The 15,394-nt window shown below is 47.7% G+C and overlaps 1 protein-coding gene across 1 annotated transcript in view; it reads right to left on the minus strand.

Moving 5' to 3' along the window:
- The window catches only part of IQCH (IQ motif containing H), a 240,817-nt gene that overhangs the window by 217,031 nt on the left and 8,392 nt on the right, over positions 1 to 15,394 (minus strand). Inside the window, exon 4 of the mRNA XM_040342244.1 lies at positions 12,295 to 12,409. Coding sequence (XP_040198178.1) covers positions 12,295 to 12,409 — 115 coding nt within the window. The remainder of the gene's footprint in view (positions 1 to 12,294; positions 12,410 to 15,394) is intronic.

Consider the following 15,394-nt stretch of genomic DNA (forward strand, 5'->3'; position numbering starts at 1 on the left):
CACCAATGATGGGACACTATTCCTCCCACCGACACCAATGATGGGACACTATTCCTCCCACCGACACCAATGATGGGACACTATTCCTCCCACCGACACCAATGATGGGACACTATTCCTCCCACCGACACCAATGATGGGACACTATTCCTCCCACTGACACCAATGATGGGGAAATATTCCTCCCACTGACACCAATGATGGGACACTATTCCTCCCACTGACACCAATGATGGGGAAATATTCCTCCCACTGACACCAATGATGGGACACTATTCCTCCCACCGACACCAATGATGGGACACTATTCCTCCCACTGACACCAATGATGGGCGTATGGCTTTGCACGCCTTTGGATCGTAGGTGCCATACTTTGGGCGCCCGCTGGGTGGAGTTCGCGTCGTTTTCCACGTCGGGTATGCAAATTAGCTTTTTCCAACGATCCACGAACGTCGCATTCTCTTACGTCGTCTCTAGTCGGCTTTTTCCGGCGTATAGTTAAAGCTGCTATTTTGCGGCGTATAGATAGACTTGCCATGTTAAGTATGGCCGTCGTTCCCGCGACGAAATTTGATTTTTTTTTTTTGCGTAAGTCGTCCGTGAATAGGGATGGACGTAAGTCACATCTAAGTAAAAAAAATGACGTCGTTGCGACGTCATTTCGCGCAAAGCACGGCGGAAAAATTTTCGAAACGGAGCATGCACAGTTCAATCGGCGCGGGGACGCGCTTCAATTAAATGAATCACGCCCCCTAATCGCCGATTTGAATTCCGCCGCCAGAAATACACTACGCCGCCGTAACTTACGGCGCGAAATCTTCCTGGATTAGACTTAAAGCCAGGTAAGATACGGCGGCGTAGCGTATCTCTGATACGGCGGCGTAGCGTATCTCTGATACGCTGCGCCTATCCATTTCTATATGGATCTGGCCCAAAATTTTTATAACGACGACGGCTGGTCAGCAAGTGGTTAATGAATTAAAAAAATAAACAGTAAAGTTAGCCTAATTTTTTTGTATAATGTGAAAGATGATGTTACGCCGCGAGCATGGGCGTCCGCTGAATTTTTTTTAGGGGGGGGGGTGCTTCGGCAGTGGCGATACACAGTCGATACACCCTTCTTCAAATGCTAGTGGGGGTTAAAAGCGCCCCGCTAGCGGCCGAATAGTGCAGCTAAAATGATGGTAAAGCGCCGCTTTTTAGCGCCGCTTTACCGATAACGCGGCCAGCTGGCAGTGTGAAATAGCTCTTGAGATAATTCAGCTTTACTCCATGAGCATATAATCATAGCCTAGAGAATGCACAGACCCCCCTTCAGCACAGATGGACCCCCCTCCCTTCATCACAGACCCCTCCATTCAGCACAGATGGACCCCTCCTTCAGCACAGACCCACTGATTCTGCACAGACCCCTCCATTCAGAACAGATGGACCCCCCCTTCAGCACAGATGGACCCCCTTTAAGCACAGACCCCCCTTCAGCACAGATGGACCCCCTCTTTAGCACATTCCCCCCTTTCAGTACAGACCCCCCCCTTCAGCACAGATGACCCCCCTTCAGTACAGAACCCCCTTCAGCACAGATGGACTCCCCCTTCAGCACAAACCATCCCTTCAGCACAGATGGACCCTCTTTAAGCACAGACCCCCCCTTCAACACAGATGGACCCCCCCTTTAGCACATACCCCCCTTCAGTACAGACCCCCCCTTCAGCACAGATGACCCCCCCCTTCAGCACAGATGGACCCCGTTAAAGCACAGACCCCCCTTCAGCACAGGTGGACCCCCCCTTCAGCACAGATGAACCCCCTTTAAGCACAGACCCCCCCTTCAGCACAGATGGACCCCCCTTTAGCACATACCCCCCTTCAGTACAGACCCCCCCTTCAGCACAGATGACCCCCCTTCAGCACATACCCCCCTTCAGTACAGAACCCCCTTCAGCACAGATGGACTCCCTATTCAGCACAAACCCCCCCCTTCAGCACAGACGGACCTCCCTCAACCCATCCCATTAGGGTGACCACATGTCCCGGATTGCCCAGGACAGTCCCGCATTTTGCAGGTCTGTCCCGGGCACATTCATTCCAGGACAATACAGTGTCCCAGAATGAAACTGACACAGCCACCCCCCCCCCCCCAGGCCAATCTGATGCCCCCAAAAAAGGCCGCCACATCACCGCTTTACTCACTGACAGTACTTGTCCTGGCCGGGAATGCCTGGAGGAGCACAATCCCCGCCCCCTGCTTGTGATTGGAGAAATCATAAATCCCGTCTCTTGTGTCCAATCACTGTGCTGTGATTCGTTACACCACAAGCTGATTTTTGGGAAGGGAGGGTGGCCCTGAATGGTAGTTTGGAAATGTGGTCTTCCTACATCCCATTCAGTACCTCAGATCAGCCATCAGCGCAGCACAGTGGAGGGGGAGGCGGCTTCACTCTGCTCGCTGTGCCTGTGTGACATCCGGCCCGGGACCGCTCAGACAGCCCGCGGCTGCGAGACTCTTCAACACCTTCTAAATTTTCCAGGGGGGTTAATTGCCCCCCCCCTGCCCTATGGAGCGGACGCCCATGGCCGCGAGAATCGTGATCTTTATTCTAAGCAAAAAAAAATTGTGATTCTCATTTTAGCCAGATTCGTGCATTGTTAGTGGCCCGGATTCAGGTAGATTTGCCCCTTATTTGCGGAGGCGCAGGGCAGCGTTTTTGCCCTGCGCCCCCGCAAATTTACTGCGCTAGCAGTAGCTCCGTAAATTGCGTGTGCGCTGTGTAAACTTGCCCTGCGTAAGCGCGCAAAATGTAAATGATCCCGCCGGGGGCGGGAATCATTTAAATTAGGCGCGCTCCCGCGCCGAGCGTAGAGCGCATGCTCCGTCGGGAAACTTTCCCGACGTGCATTGCGGCAAATGACGTCGCAAGGACGTCATTTGCTTCAAAGTGAACGTGAATGGCGTCCAGCGCCATTCACGAATCACTTACGCAAACGACGTAGATTTCAAATATCGCGACGTGGGAACGACGGGTATCCTTTAGCATTGGCTGCGCGTGCTATTAGGATGTGCAACCTTACGCGAAACTCGACATACGCAAACTACGTAAATTGCGTACGCAGGGCTCGCGCAACGTTGTGAATCGGTGTTAGTATGCAATTTGCATACTATACACTGAGCACAATGGGAGCGCCCCCTAGCGGTCATCGCAAGAATGCAGCCTAAGATATGCGTGGCATAAGAGCCTTATGCCACGCCGATTTTAGGCTGCAGTCGGCGTTACGATGTTCCTGAATCAGGAGCATTCGTAACGCCGGGGCAAGTAAGCAATTGCGCTGTGTAACCTATGGTTACACAGGCGCAATTGCTTCTTGAATCTGGGCCAGTGTGATTAGGTGGGAAGAATCATGCCCCATCATTGGTGGAATCGTGCCCCTTTGTTGGTGTCAGTGGAGGGAATTATGCCTCATTGTTGGCCAGGTAAGGTCCACAGTTTGGAGCCCGCTGATCATAGGTGTGTGCAGCGTATTGCATTAGGGTGTGCACCCCAAAGCCCAAACACACACTGCCGATCACGCACAGTGTTCATTCAGAAAGGGAAGGGGCCGGCAAATTACATATTTACTGGCCCCTTCCCCACTCCTAAAACATCCCAGCAGCAACAGCCGATAGGAGAGGAGGGCAGCTTGTAGCGCTGCAGGGGGAAAGATGTAAGCCAGAGCAGTAGAGGGAATCTGTGCGGCACAGGGTGATTAGGGTGTGCCTGGGCACACCTGGCACACCCTGTGTGCATGCCTACGCCGCTGATATAGGCCAATGTAAAGGAAAATGGCGATCCTCAGGTAGGAATAGACACAAAAGCACGCTGAAAACCTCCGACATTCATTCCGTCACAGACAAACCAGAAAGGCATTGGTCAAAGTGATTAGTAACGAGGACTCTGCGCGGTGCAGCTGGCGACTGCGGCTTCGGCTTACTCAATCACGCCATTTTATAAGCAGGGCTCGGCTTTTATTGAGCCAACTGAGGTTTACCTTGTTTGAAGGATAGAAGGTGGCAAATTATAGGTGGCAATTTCCCAGCTGGAACCCCCGACTAGTTAATAATAAGACTGCTCCTGCCAGCGTGCCATGCTTGGGAACAGCTGGTAAAGCAGCACTTTCCTCGCGATAAGAAATGAGGTGCGCGTTCCGGCACAGGATATGGATTTTTAAGCAGGTGCTGGAGGTTTGTAGCTGTAAAGACGCGGAAGCAGCGCTGTGCCCGGGGTAGGCGATGACGGTAAAAACAAGGTCAGCTTAATGGCGTTCTGATCATTGACACGGAACCGCGTACAGCCCCCCCCCCCCCCCCCCGCAATATAAAAAGCCTTGAGAAAGGGTTAGCTGCCCATACGCTACAAGATCTCAGAACAACCATTTAATACGCTTAACCCCTCGACCTCTGGAACGATTTACCCCCATTTTTTGCGATACGCCGCTGCATTACTTTAACCACTTAACCCCCCTGAACCATATTGCTGCTCAAAGACCAGAGCACTTGTTGCGATTCGGCACTGCGTCGCTTTAACTGACAATTGCGCGGTCGTGCGACGTGGCTCCCAAACAAAATTGGCGTCCTTTTTCCCCACAAATAGAGCTTTCTTTAGGTGGTATTTGATCACCTCTGCGGTTTTTAGAATTTTTTTTTTGAAAAAAAATGAATATTTTTTACTTTTTACCATAATAAATATCCCCAAAAATATATAAAAAAAAGGGGCAGATTCACATACAGCTGCGTAAAATTGTGCGGGCGTAACGCATCTGATATACGTTATGCTGCCGCAACTTAGACGGGCAAGTGCTGTATTCTCAAAGCACTTGCTCCGTAAGTTGCGGCGGTGTAGCGTAAATCGGCCGGCGTAAGCCCGCCTAATTCAAATGTGGAAGGGGGGGGGGGCGTGTTTTATGTTAAACTACTGTGACCCGATGTGATTGACGTTTTTCCCGAACGGCGCATGCGCCGTCCTTGGAATTTCCCAGTGTGCAATGCTCCAAAGTACGCCGCAAGGACGTATTGGTTTTGACGTGAACGTAAATGACGTCCAGCCCCATTCACGGACGACTTACGCAAACGACGTAACTTTTTCAAATTTCGACGCGGGAACGACGGCCATACTTAACATTGAATGCGCCTCATATAGCAGGGGCAACTATACGCCGGGAAAAGCCTAACGTAAACATCGTAACTTTACTGCGTTGGCTGCGCGTACGTTCGGGAATTCGCGTATCTAGCTAATTTGCATACTTGACGCGGAAATCGGCGGAAGCGCCACCTAGCGGTCAAAAAAAAAATGCAGTTAAGATCCGACGGTGTAAGAGACTTACGCCTGTCGGATCTAATGGATATCTATGCGTAACTGATTCTAAGAATCAGACGCATAGATACGACGGGCCGGATTAGGACTTACGACGGCGTACATGGCGCTGCGCCGTCATAAGTCCTTTAAGAATCTGGGCCAAAATGTTTTTCCTCAGTTTAGGCCGATACGTATTCTTCTACCTATTTTTCGTAAAAAAAATAAAATAAATCGCAATAAACGTTTATTGATTGGTTTGCGCAAAAGTTATAGCGTTTACAAAATAGGGGGTATTTTTATGGCATTTTTATTAATATTTTTTTTCACTAGTAATGGCGGCGATCAGCGTTTTTTTCGATACTGCGACATTATGGCGGACACTTCGGACACATTTTTGGGACCATTGGCATTTTTATAGCGATCAGTGCTATAAAAATGCATTGGATTACTATAAAAATGCCACTGGCAGTGAAGGGGTTAACACTAGGGGCGGGGAAGGGGTTAAGTATGTTCCCTGGGTGTGTTCTAACTGTAGGGGGGTGTGGTCTCACTAGGGGAAATGACTGATTGCTGTTTATACATTGTATGAACAGAAGATCAGGCATTTCTCTCCCTGACAGGACCGGGAGCTGTGCCTCGCTATTGTGTCACGGAGCTGCAGAACGGGGAGATGCCTATGTAAACAAGCATCTCCCTGTTCTGCCTAGTGACAGGACACTGATCTTCTGTTCCCTGTCATCGGGAGCAGTAATCGGTTTTGTGTCAAAGTAGGCCCAGCCCCCACACAGGACACACTTACCCCTTCATCGCCCCCTAGTGGTTAACCCCCTTCCCTGCCAGTGTCATTTTTTTACACAGTAACAGTGCATTTTTATAGCACTAATTGCTGTATAAATGAAAATGTTTTTGGGGGATATTTATTATAGCAAAGAGAAAGTAAAAAATATTGCTTTTTAATTCAAAATTGTCGCTCTATCTTTGTTTATAGCGCAAAAAATAAAAACCGCAGAGGTGCTCAAATACCACCAAAAGAAAGCTCTATTTGTGGGGAAAAACAAGGTGTACATTTTTTTGGGGAGCCACGTCGCACGACCGCATAATTGTCAGTTAAAGGGACGCAGCACCGAATCACAAAAAGTGGCCCGGTCATTGGGCAGCCAAATCCTCTGGGGCTAAAGTGGTTAACTGACAATTGCGCGGTCGTGCGGCCCAGAACCCAAATACAATTGACTTCCTATTTTTCCCACAAATAGAGCTTTCTTTTGGTGGTATTTGATCGCCTCTGCGGTTAAAAATGTTTGCACTATAAACAAAAAAACAATGTTTAAAAGGGAGTTCCAGGCATTTTTAATGTTTATTAAAAGTCAGCAACTACAAAAAGTGTAGCTGCTGGCTTTTAATAAACAGACACTTATATGCTCCAGCGCTCCAGCGACGTGCCGGCCGGTACTCCGCTCCTCTCCCCCCCTCTCCGGCCGGCGTCATCATTGTTACTGTGGGCACCCGGCCGTGACAGCTTTTGGCTTCACGGCCAGGCACTCACTGCGCAATGCGCAAGAGGCACTTCGCTATCTGATTGGACAGGCGATCGCCTGGGACCTGTCACGTGTTTCAGGTGATCGACTACAGGGAGGGGCAGCCAAAAGGCGATATGACGTATCGCCTTAGCGGCCCCTCGGCGGAAGGAGGAAGTGGGACAGGATGTCCCACTCCTCCTGAAGCCCCCACCCCCCCCCAAAAAAAATGACATGCCAAATGTGGCATGTAAGGGGGCAAGGAGTGGATTAACCACTTAAGGACCGCCTCCTGCATATGTACGTCAGCAGAATGGCACGGCTGGGCACATGTACGTACAGGTACGTCCTGTACTAGTACCCAGCCGTGGGTCGTCCGAAGCTCCGGGACCGCGGGTCCCACGGACCCAATCACCGCTGGAGTGCGGCGATCGCTCCCCAGAGCTGAAGAACGGGGAGAGTTGTGTGTAAACAGGGCTTCCTCGTTCTTCACTGTGGCGTCTGCATCGATCGAGTCATCCCTGTCATAGGGGGACACAATCGATGACGTCACTCCTACAGCCACACCCCCCTACAGTTGTAAACACACTTCAGGGAACACATAATCCCAACAGCGCCCCCTTGTGGTTAACTCCCAAACTGCAACTGTCATTTTCACAATAAACAATGCATTTTAAATCGTATGCATGTATCGGCCTAAACTGAGGAAAAAAATATTTTTTTTATATATTTTTGGGGGATATTTATTATAGCAAAAAGTAAAAAATATTGAATTTTTTTCAAAATTGTCGCTCTATTTTTGTTTATAGCGCAAAAAATAAAAACCGCAGAGGTGATCAAATACCACCAAAAGAAATCTCTATTTGTGGGGAAAAAAGGACGCCAATTTTGTTTGGGAGCCCCGTCGCACGACCGCGCAATTGTCAGTTACAGCGACGCAGTGCCGAATCGCAAAAAGGGGCAAGGTCCTTAACCTGCATTTTGGTCCGGGTCTTAAGTGGTTAAGCTAAAGTTCCACTTTTGGGTGGAACTCCGCTTTAAGTATTTTTAGGGGTGTACTCACTTTTGTTGCCAGCGGTTTAGACATTAATGGCTGTGTGTTGAGTTATTTTGAGGGGACAGCAAATTTACACTGTTATACAAGCTGTACACTCACTACCAGGGGCGGACTGACCATTGAGGCTCTCGGGCACTGCCCCTGCTCACTGCTCTACATTGCAGCAAAGTGTAATTTCTTCAGTGTTGTCACATGAAAAGATTTACATAAATGTGAGGGGTGTACTTACTTTTTTGAGATTCCGTATGATGCATATTTTTAGGCCCCCAAGTGCATAACTTTAAATTGATCAACATTAAACCTCATCTGCCACATAGTCGCCCAATCAGACAGAGCATTGAGGTTGGCTTGTAAATTGGAGACATCCTGCAAGGACGTTATTCCCCTGCATAGCTTGGTGTCGTCTGCAAAAATTGAAGATCTTCACATTGCATTTGACCTTTTTTTTTTTTTTTTGTACAGTAAAAATTATTATTATATAAAAAAAAAGAATGCACAGTTGTCATAAACAATCCCAGTAATGTGTCCGATAATATTGTCAGCTCCATCTAAGGACCATAATGCAGTATTTTCCAGATTGAAGCGTCTCAGAAACATTCTGCATAATAGCCACTAGATGGCGCTGATGGTGACAGGATATACACATATTATTAGACAGATGACGGTGGTTATTCGAGACAGCTGTGCGAATTAATCACTCTACAATCCTATAGATATAAGTCTGTCTCGCTGCTCCTGTCTGGCATGGCCTTTATGTGTGCAAGAATTAATAAATGTCCCCAATATGTTTGAAAAAAAAAGAAACTAACGGGTGCATAATGGAGGCCAATTCATTGGACCTTTCATCTTGCAGCATGCAGTTTCTATGCCCCTTTCCTTTTGCAGGGGTATCCTCTCAGCAATAAAAACATTTAGTATAAGTTTAAAGGGGTTGTAAAGGTAATATTTTTTTCCCTAAATACTTTCCCTTAGTGCCGTCCTCCTTCACTTACCTCATCCTTCCATTTTGCTTTTAAATGTCCTTATTTCTTCTGAGAAATCCTCACTTCCTGTTCTTCTGTCTGTAACTCCACACAGTAATGCGAGGCTTTCTCCCTGGTGTGGAGAAAGCCTCTTGAGGGGAGAGGGGGCGAGCAGGCAAGTCAGGACGCTCTCTACTTTGCAGATAGAGAAAGGAGCTGTGTGTTAGTGGGCGTCCTGACACTCCTGCTCGCCCCTTCCCCCCTCAAGAGGCTTTCTCCACACCAGGGATTAGTTGGCCAATTTATTGTTTCAATTAATCTTTATTGTTATTTGGGTGTGTTTCATTATAGGAATGTTGGCCGCGATTCAGATACATTGGGCCGGATTCAGAAAAGAGATACGCCGGCATATCTCCTGATACGCCGTCGTATCTCTGAGTTCCGTCCGTCGTATCTATGCGCCTGATTCAGAGAATCAGGTTCCGCATAGATCTCCCTAAGATCCGCCAGGTGTAAGTGACTTACACCGTCGTATCTTAGGCTGCAATTCCAGGTGGCTCTTCCGTTGGTTTACGCGAGGAATATGCAAATGAGGAGTTACGCCGATTCAGAAACGAACGACCGCCCGCCGCTTTTTTTTTACGTAGTTTGCGTTCGGCTTTTTCCGGCGTATAGTTACGGGTGTACCTGTGTGCGGGAGATCACATACAGTATGTACCAAAATAAGTACACCCCTCAGTGACATTGTTGTAAATCTTTTCATGTGACAACACTGAAGAAATGACACTTTGTATCTACAATGTTGTGTAGTGAGTGTACAGCTTGTATAACAGTGTAAATTTGCCGTCCCCTCAAAATAACTCAACACACAGCCATTCATGTCTAAATCTGAAGAATTTTATACAGGACAGTCAATGGAAGAAAGTGTAGAACTATTGTCATTTGGAAGCTCAACCAGCCAAAAGTAAAATGCGTATCACAAAACTGAGCACATTGCCTGAAACTAGAGAAAAATTCCTACGTTTTGATGTATACATTGTGTATGACAAGTAGATTTTGTGGGCGTGAGAGCAATTTATATAGAGAAGGAACAAAGATAATATTTATAAAGCTCTGTGCTGTAGCGATGACATCATCCACTCTAACCAGCCCCATAGACACTCTGTTTAAATCGATAAAGTTTCCTAAAATCATCACTAAACTTAAACAGATTCTCCACAAAAACTGTAAAAGATATCAAACTGAAAAGATATAGCCGGATAGCTGAATATTGTGTGAACATTTTAAAGTTTGGCGTCTGTAGGCGAAAGTATGAAGGAGCTAAAACTTTTAGTTGCGGAAGAAGATTTTAAGGATTTGAAGCATGCTCTCATTGACTTCAATGTTAAAAAAAGTGTTAAAAAGCTTAATATTTAAAAAAATATAAATAGTAGAAAAAAAGTTGAAGAAGTTCCATCATTAGCCGAAAGAGCTAAACATTTTAAAAGTTGAATGGTCTTAATAGCTAAAAGTATTCAGAAGTTACGCAGAGCCAAATAAGGTACAGAATACAATTTAAATTAAACTAGAAAATGCATTTCCTGCAGAAAATGTGTGGGAATGCTGAATAGCTGAATTGCTGAGCCCGCACCAATGCCATTCACCATAACCACTACACTATCTTTAGGACATACAAGCAGTGTTCCTTCAGTACTTGTGAAGCCTCTCTTTGATCATTAAAGGGGTTGTAAAGGTAAAAAAATGTTTTCCCTAAATAGCTTCCTTTCCCTTAGTGCAGTCCTCCTTCACTTACCTCATCCTTCCATTTTGCTTTTAAATGTCCTTATTTCTTCTGAGAAATCCTCACTTCCTGTTCTTCTGTCTCTAACTACACACAGTAAAGCGAGGCTTTCTCCCTGGTGTGAAGAAAGCCTCTTGAGGGGGCGAGCAGGAGTGTCAGGACGCCCACTAACACACACCTCCTTTCTCTATCTGCAAAGTAGAGAGCGTCCTGACTTGCCTGCTTGCCCCCTCCCCCCCTCAAGAGGCTTTCTCCACACCAGTGACCTAATGATTTGAGAAACCTTCAAACAAGCCTTAATAAATCCACAACAGTACATGCCATCGAAACACCGGCTTCCCCATTAGAAACACACAGCCTTTGATAAACTTAAAAATGTGGGCATGTCAGCGATTTAAAAAAGAAGGTCTCTGTGCGTTTCGCTGGGAAATCTGAAGAATTTTATACATGACAGTCAATGGAAGAAAGTGTGGAACTCTTGTCATTTGGAAGCTCATGCAACCAAAAGTAAAAGGCGTATCACAAAACATTGCCTGAAACTGGACAAAATATCTACGTTTTGATGTATAAATTGTGTATGACAAGTAGATCTTGTGGGCGTGAGAGCAATTTGTTCCTTCTCTATAAAGATAAAAAAAAATGTAAAGCTTTGTGCTGTAGCGATGACATCATCCACTCTAACCAGCCCCATAGACACTCTGTTTAATCGCTAACATTTCCTGAATCGATCACTAAACTTAAACAGCTTTTTCACAAAAACTGTAAAACATATGAAACTGAAAAGATATAGCCGGGTAGCTGAATATTTTGTGAACATTTTAAAGTTTGTTTGGTGTCTGTAGGTGAAAGTATGAAGGAGCTGAAACATTTGGTATTGGAAGAAGATTTTAAGGATTTGAAGCATGCTCTCATTGACTTCAATGTTAAAAAAAAAGTGTTAAAAAGCTTAATATTTTAAAAAATATAAATAGTAGAAAAAAAGTTGAAGAAGATCCATCATTAGCCGAAAGAGCTGAACATTTTAAAAGTTGAATGGTCTTAAAAGCTGAAAGTATGCAGAAGTTCCGCAGAGCCAAAAAACGTACGGAATAAAAAGAATAATAAAAGAACGAATAACAATACTGGGAATGCTATTGAGCATTCCCACTAATAACACTTTAAAGGGGATTTATCGCCAAAGATCTTTTGGTCATACTTCTCCTGTGGGTCACAAGTGTGCACTTAGTTCTGCACTCCTGTGACCCAGATTCAGCCAACAGCGCAGGCTAAAGTCTGCTGTCTGCTGGCCTCACAGAACCGATCCAGGCTCTGCAGGGATCCTGACAATAATGTTGGGATCTACCCAGATGTCTGATCGGCAGCTGGCTCAGGGTTTCAGCGTGCCGCCCCCTCCCCCCCCTCCACTGCCCGGCGGCTCCAGTGAGCGCTGGAGGGACAGAGCAGACAGCCCCTGACTGACAACCACTGATCTGTGCTCAGAACAGACCTAAGTGATCAGCAGTCTTTCATCGCTCAGTTCTCGGTGTAGAGCCGGCGGGGGGACAGATCGGATCGATGCTACAGCCATCTAGGTGAGTATGTCTGTTTATTTATTATTTTGGTTTATCGCATTTTTCTTTCAAATTTTAAAAAATGGCGGCTGTGAACTAACCTTCTGCCCTGGTGAGACGTGACTTAGAGTTGTGCTTAGAGGTTGTCGTCTTGTCCCTGGAACATTTGATAGAAGAAATGTCTGGTTTTGCTTTGCAGGCCCCAGTTGAGGACCCCTATGAAGACAGAGAACATTCAATATCAGGCCGATGTAGGTCACTTTTCACACCCAACATTCAACTTTCTTTGTTTATTGGACATATACTTTTACATTTGTACATAGTTACATAGTAGGTGAGGTTGAAAAAGTCCATCAAGTCCATCCTATGTGTGAGATTATATGTCATTATTACATTGTATATCCCTGTATGTTGTGGTCGTTCATGTGCTTATCTAAACGTTTCTTGAAACTATCGATGCCCCGCACTGAGACCACCGCCTGTGGAAGGGAATTCCACATCCTTGCCGCTCTTACAGTAAAGAACCTTCTATGTAGTTTAAGGTTAAACCTCTTTTCTTCTAATTTTAATGTTAATAAAGTCTTGTTAACCACTAGCTGCCTGCCCACCGTCATATGACAGCGGGGCGAGGCATCTCTCGTTCTGGGCGGACGTCATATGACGGCGGGACGAGGCATCTCTCGTTCTGGGCGGACGTCATATGACGGCGGGACGAGGCATCTCTCGTTCTGGGCGGACGTCATATGATGGCGGGACGAGGCAGCTCTCGTTCTGGGCGGACCTCATATGACGGCGGGACGAGGCAGCTCTCGTTCTGGGCGGAGCTCATATGACGGTGGGACGAGGCTTCTCTCGTTCTGGGCGGACGTCATATGACGGCGGGACGAGGCAGCTCTCGTTCTAGGCGGACATCATGTGACGGCGGGACGAGGCAGCTCTCGTTCTGGGCGGACGTCATATGACGGCGGGACGAGGCATCTCTCGTTCTGGGCGGACGTCATATGACGGCGGGACGAGGCAGCTCTCGTTCTGGGCGGACGTCATATGGCGGCGGGACGAGGCAGCTCTTGTTCTGGGCGGACGTCATATGACGGCGGGACGAGGCATCTCTCGTTCTGGGAGGACGTCATATGACGGCGGGACGAGGCATCTCTCGTTCTAGGCGGACGTCATATGACGGCAGGACGAGGCAGCTCTCGTTCTGGGCGGACGTCATATGACGGCGGGACGAGGCATCTCTCGTTCTGGGCGGACGTCATATGACGGCGGGACGAAGCAGCTCTCGTTCTGGGCGGACGTCATATGACGGCGGGACGAGGCAGCTCTCATTCTGGGCGGACGTCATATGACGGCGGGACGAGGCAGCTCTCGTTCTGGGCGGACGTCATATGACGGCAGGACGAGGCATCTCTCGTTCTGGGCGGACGTCATATGCGGGTGGGACAAGGCATCTCTCGTTCTTGGGGACGGACATGATATGACGGCGGGACGAGGCATCTCTCGTTCTTGGGGACGGACTTCATATGACGGCGGGACGAGGCATCTCTCGTTCTTGGGGACGGACTTCATATGACGGCGGGACGAGGCATCTCTCATTGTGGGCAGACATCATATGACAGCGGGACGAGGCATCTTTCGTTCTGGGCAGACGTCATATGACGGCGGGACGAGGCAGCTCTCGTTCTGGGCGGAAGTCATATGACGGCGAGATGAGGCATCTCTCGTTCTGGGCGGACGTCATATGACGGCAGGACGAGGCAGCTCTCGTTCTGGGCGGACGTCATATGACGGCGGGACGAGGCATCTCTCGTTCTGGGCGGACGTCATATGACGGCAGGACGAAGCAGCTCTCGTTCTGGGCGGACGTCATATGACGTCTTTGCCTTCCCGAGCCACTAGGTCACTGGGGGCGCCCGCCGCGTCACTGGGGACCCGATGCGCATTCCTGGCGGCTGCGATATCTGCCGGACACCCGCAATTGCACAGTAACTGAGCAGGACCGTGGATCTATGGGTGTAAACACACAGATCCATGTCCTGTCAGGGAGAGGAGACCGATGCTGTGTCCCTTGTACATAGAGACACCGATCGGTCACCTCCCCCAGTCAGTCCCCTCCCCCCACAGTTAGAATCACTCCCTAGGGAACATATTTAACCCCTTGATCGCCCCCTAGTGTTAACCCCTTCCCTGCCAGTCACGTTTATACAGTAATCAGTGCAATTTTATAGCACGGATCGCTGTATAAATGTGAATGGTCCCAAAAATGTGTCACAAGTGTCCGCCGCAATATCACAGTCACGATAAAAATCGAAGATCGCCGCCATTACTAGTAAAAAATAAAGTTTTCTAAATAAAAATGCTATAAATCTATCCCCTATTTTGTAGGCGCTATAACTTTTGCGCAAACCAATCAATATACGCTTATTGCAATTTTTGTTAAAAAAAAAAAAGAAATTCGATATTTATTATAAAAGTAAAAAATATTGTGTTTTTTCAAACTGGTCCCTGTTCTTTTGTTTATAGCGCAAGAGATAAAAAACGCAGAGGTGATCAAATACCACCAAAAGAAAGCTCTATTTGTGGGGAAAAAATTATAAAAAATGTATTTGGGTACAGCGTTGTATGACCGCGCAATTGTCAAAGTGTGACAGCGCTGAAAGCTGAAAAAATGGCCTGGCAGGAAGGGGGTGAAAGTGCCCGGTATTGAGGTGGTTAAACTCCCTTCCGCAAAAAAGTTTTATCCCAATTGAAATCAGATCCCCTCTCAATAAATAAGTTCAGTGCTCGCAACCTTTCCTCAACTGTATGTTCAGGACTCACCAAATGTGGTGAGTTTCCACCTGATGGGAGAGGGTCAGATGTGATACATATGGTGGTGGATACCTTACAGCAGAGGTAGGCAACCTCCAGCTGTTTTGAAACTACAAGTCCCATGAGACATTGCAAGACCCTGACAATCAGGCCTCGTACAGACGGACGGACTGTCCGCTGAAAACGGTCCGCCGGACCGTTTTCAGCGGACATGTCCGCCCGGAGATTTCTGTCTGATGGTACACACCATCAGACGTGTCCGCACCGTCGTCGTGACCGTCGTGTCCGCACCGTCGTCGTGACGATGACGCGGCGACGTGCGCGGCCCTGGAAGTTCAATGCTTCCACGCATGCGTCGAATCACTTTGACGCATGCGAGGGATGGCGGCC

Source organism: Rana temporaria, chromosome 3 (genome assembly GCF_905171775.1).
Source record: "Rana temporaria chromosome 3, aRanTem1.1, whole genome shotgun sequence".
Classification (NCBI taxonomy): domain Eukaryota; kingdom Metazoa; phylum Chordata; class Amphibia; order Anura; family Ranidae; genus Rana; species Rana temporaria.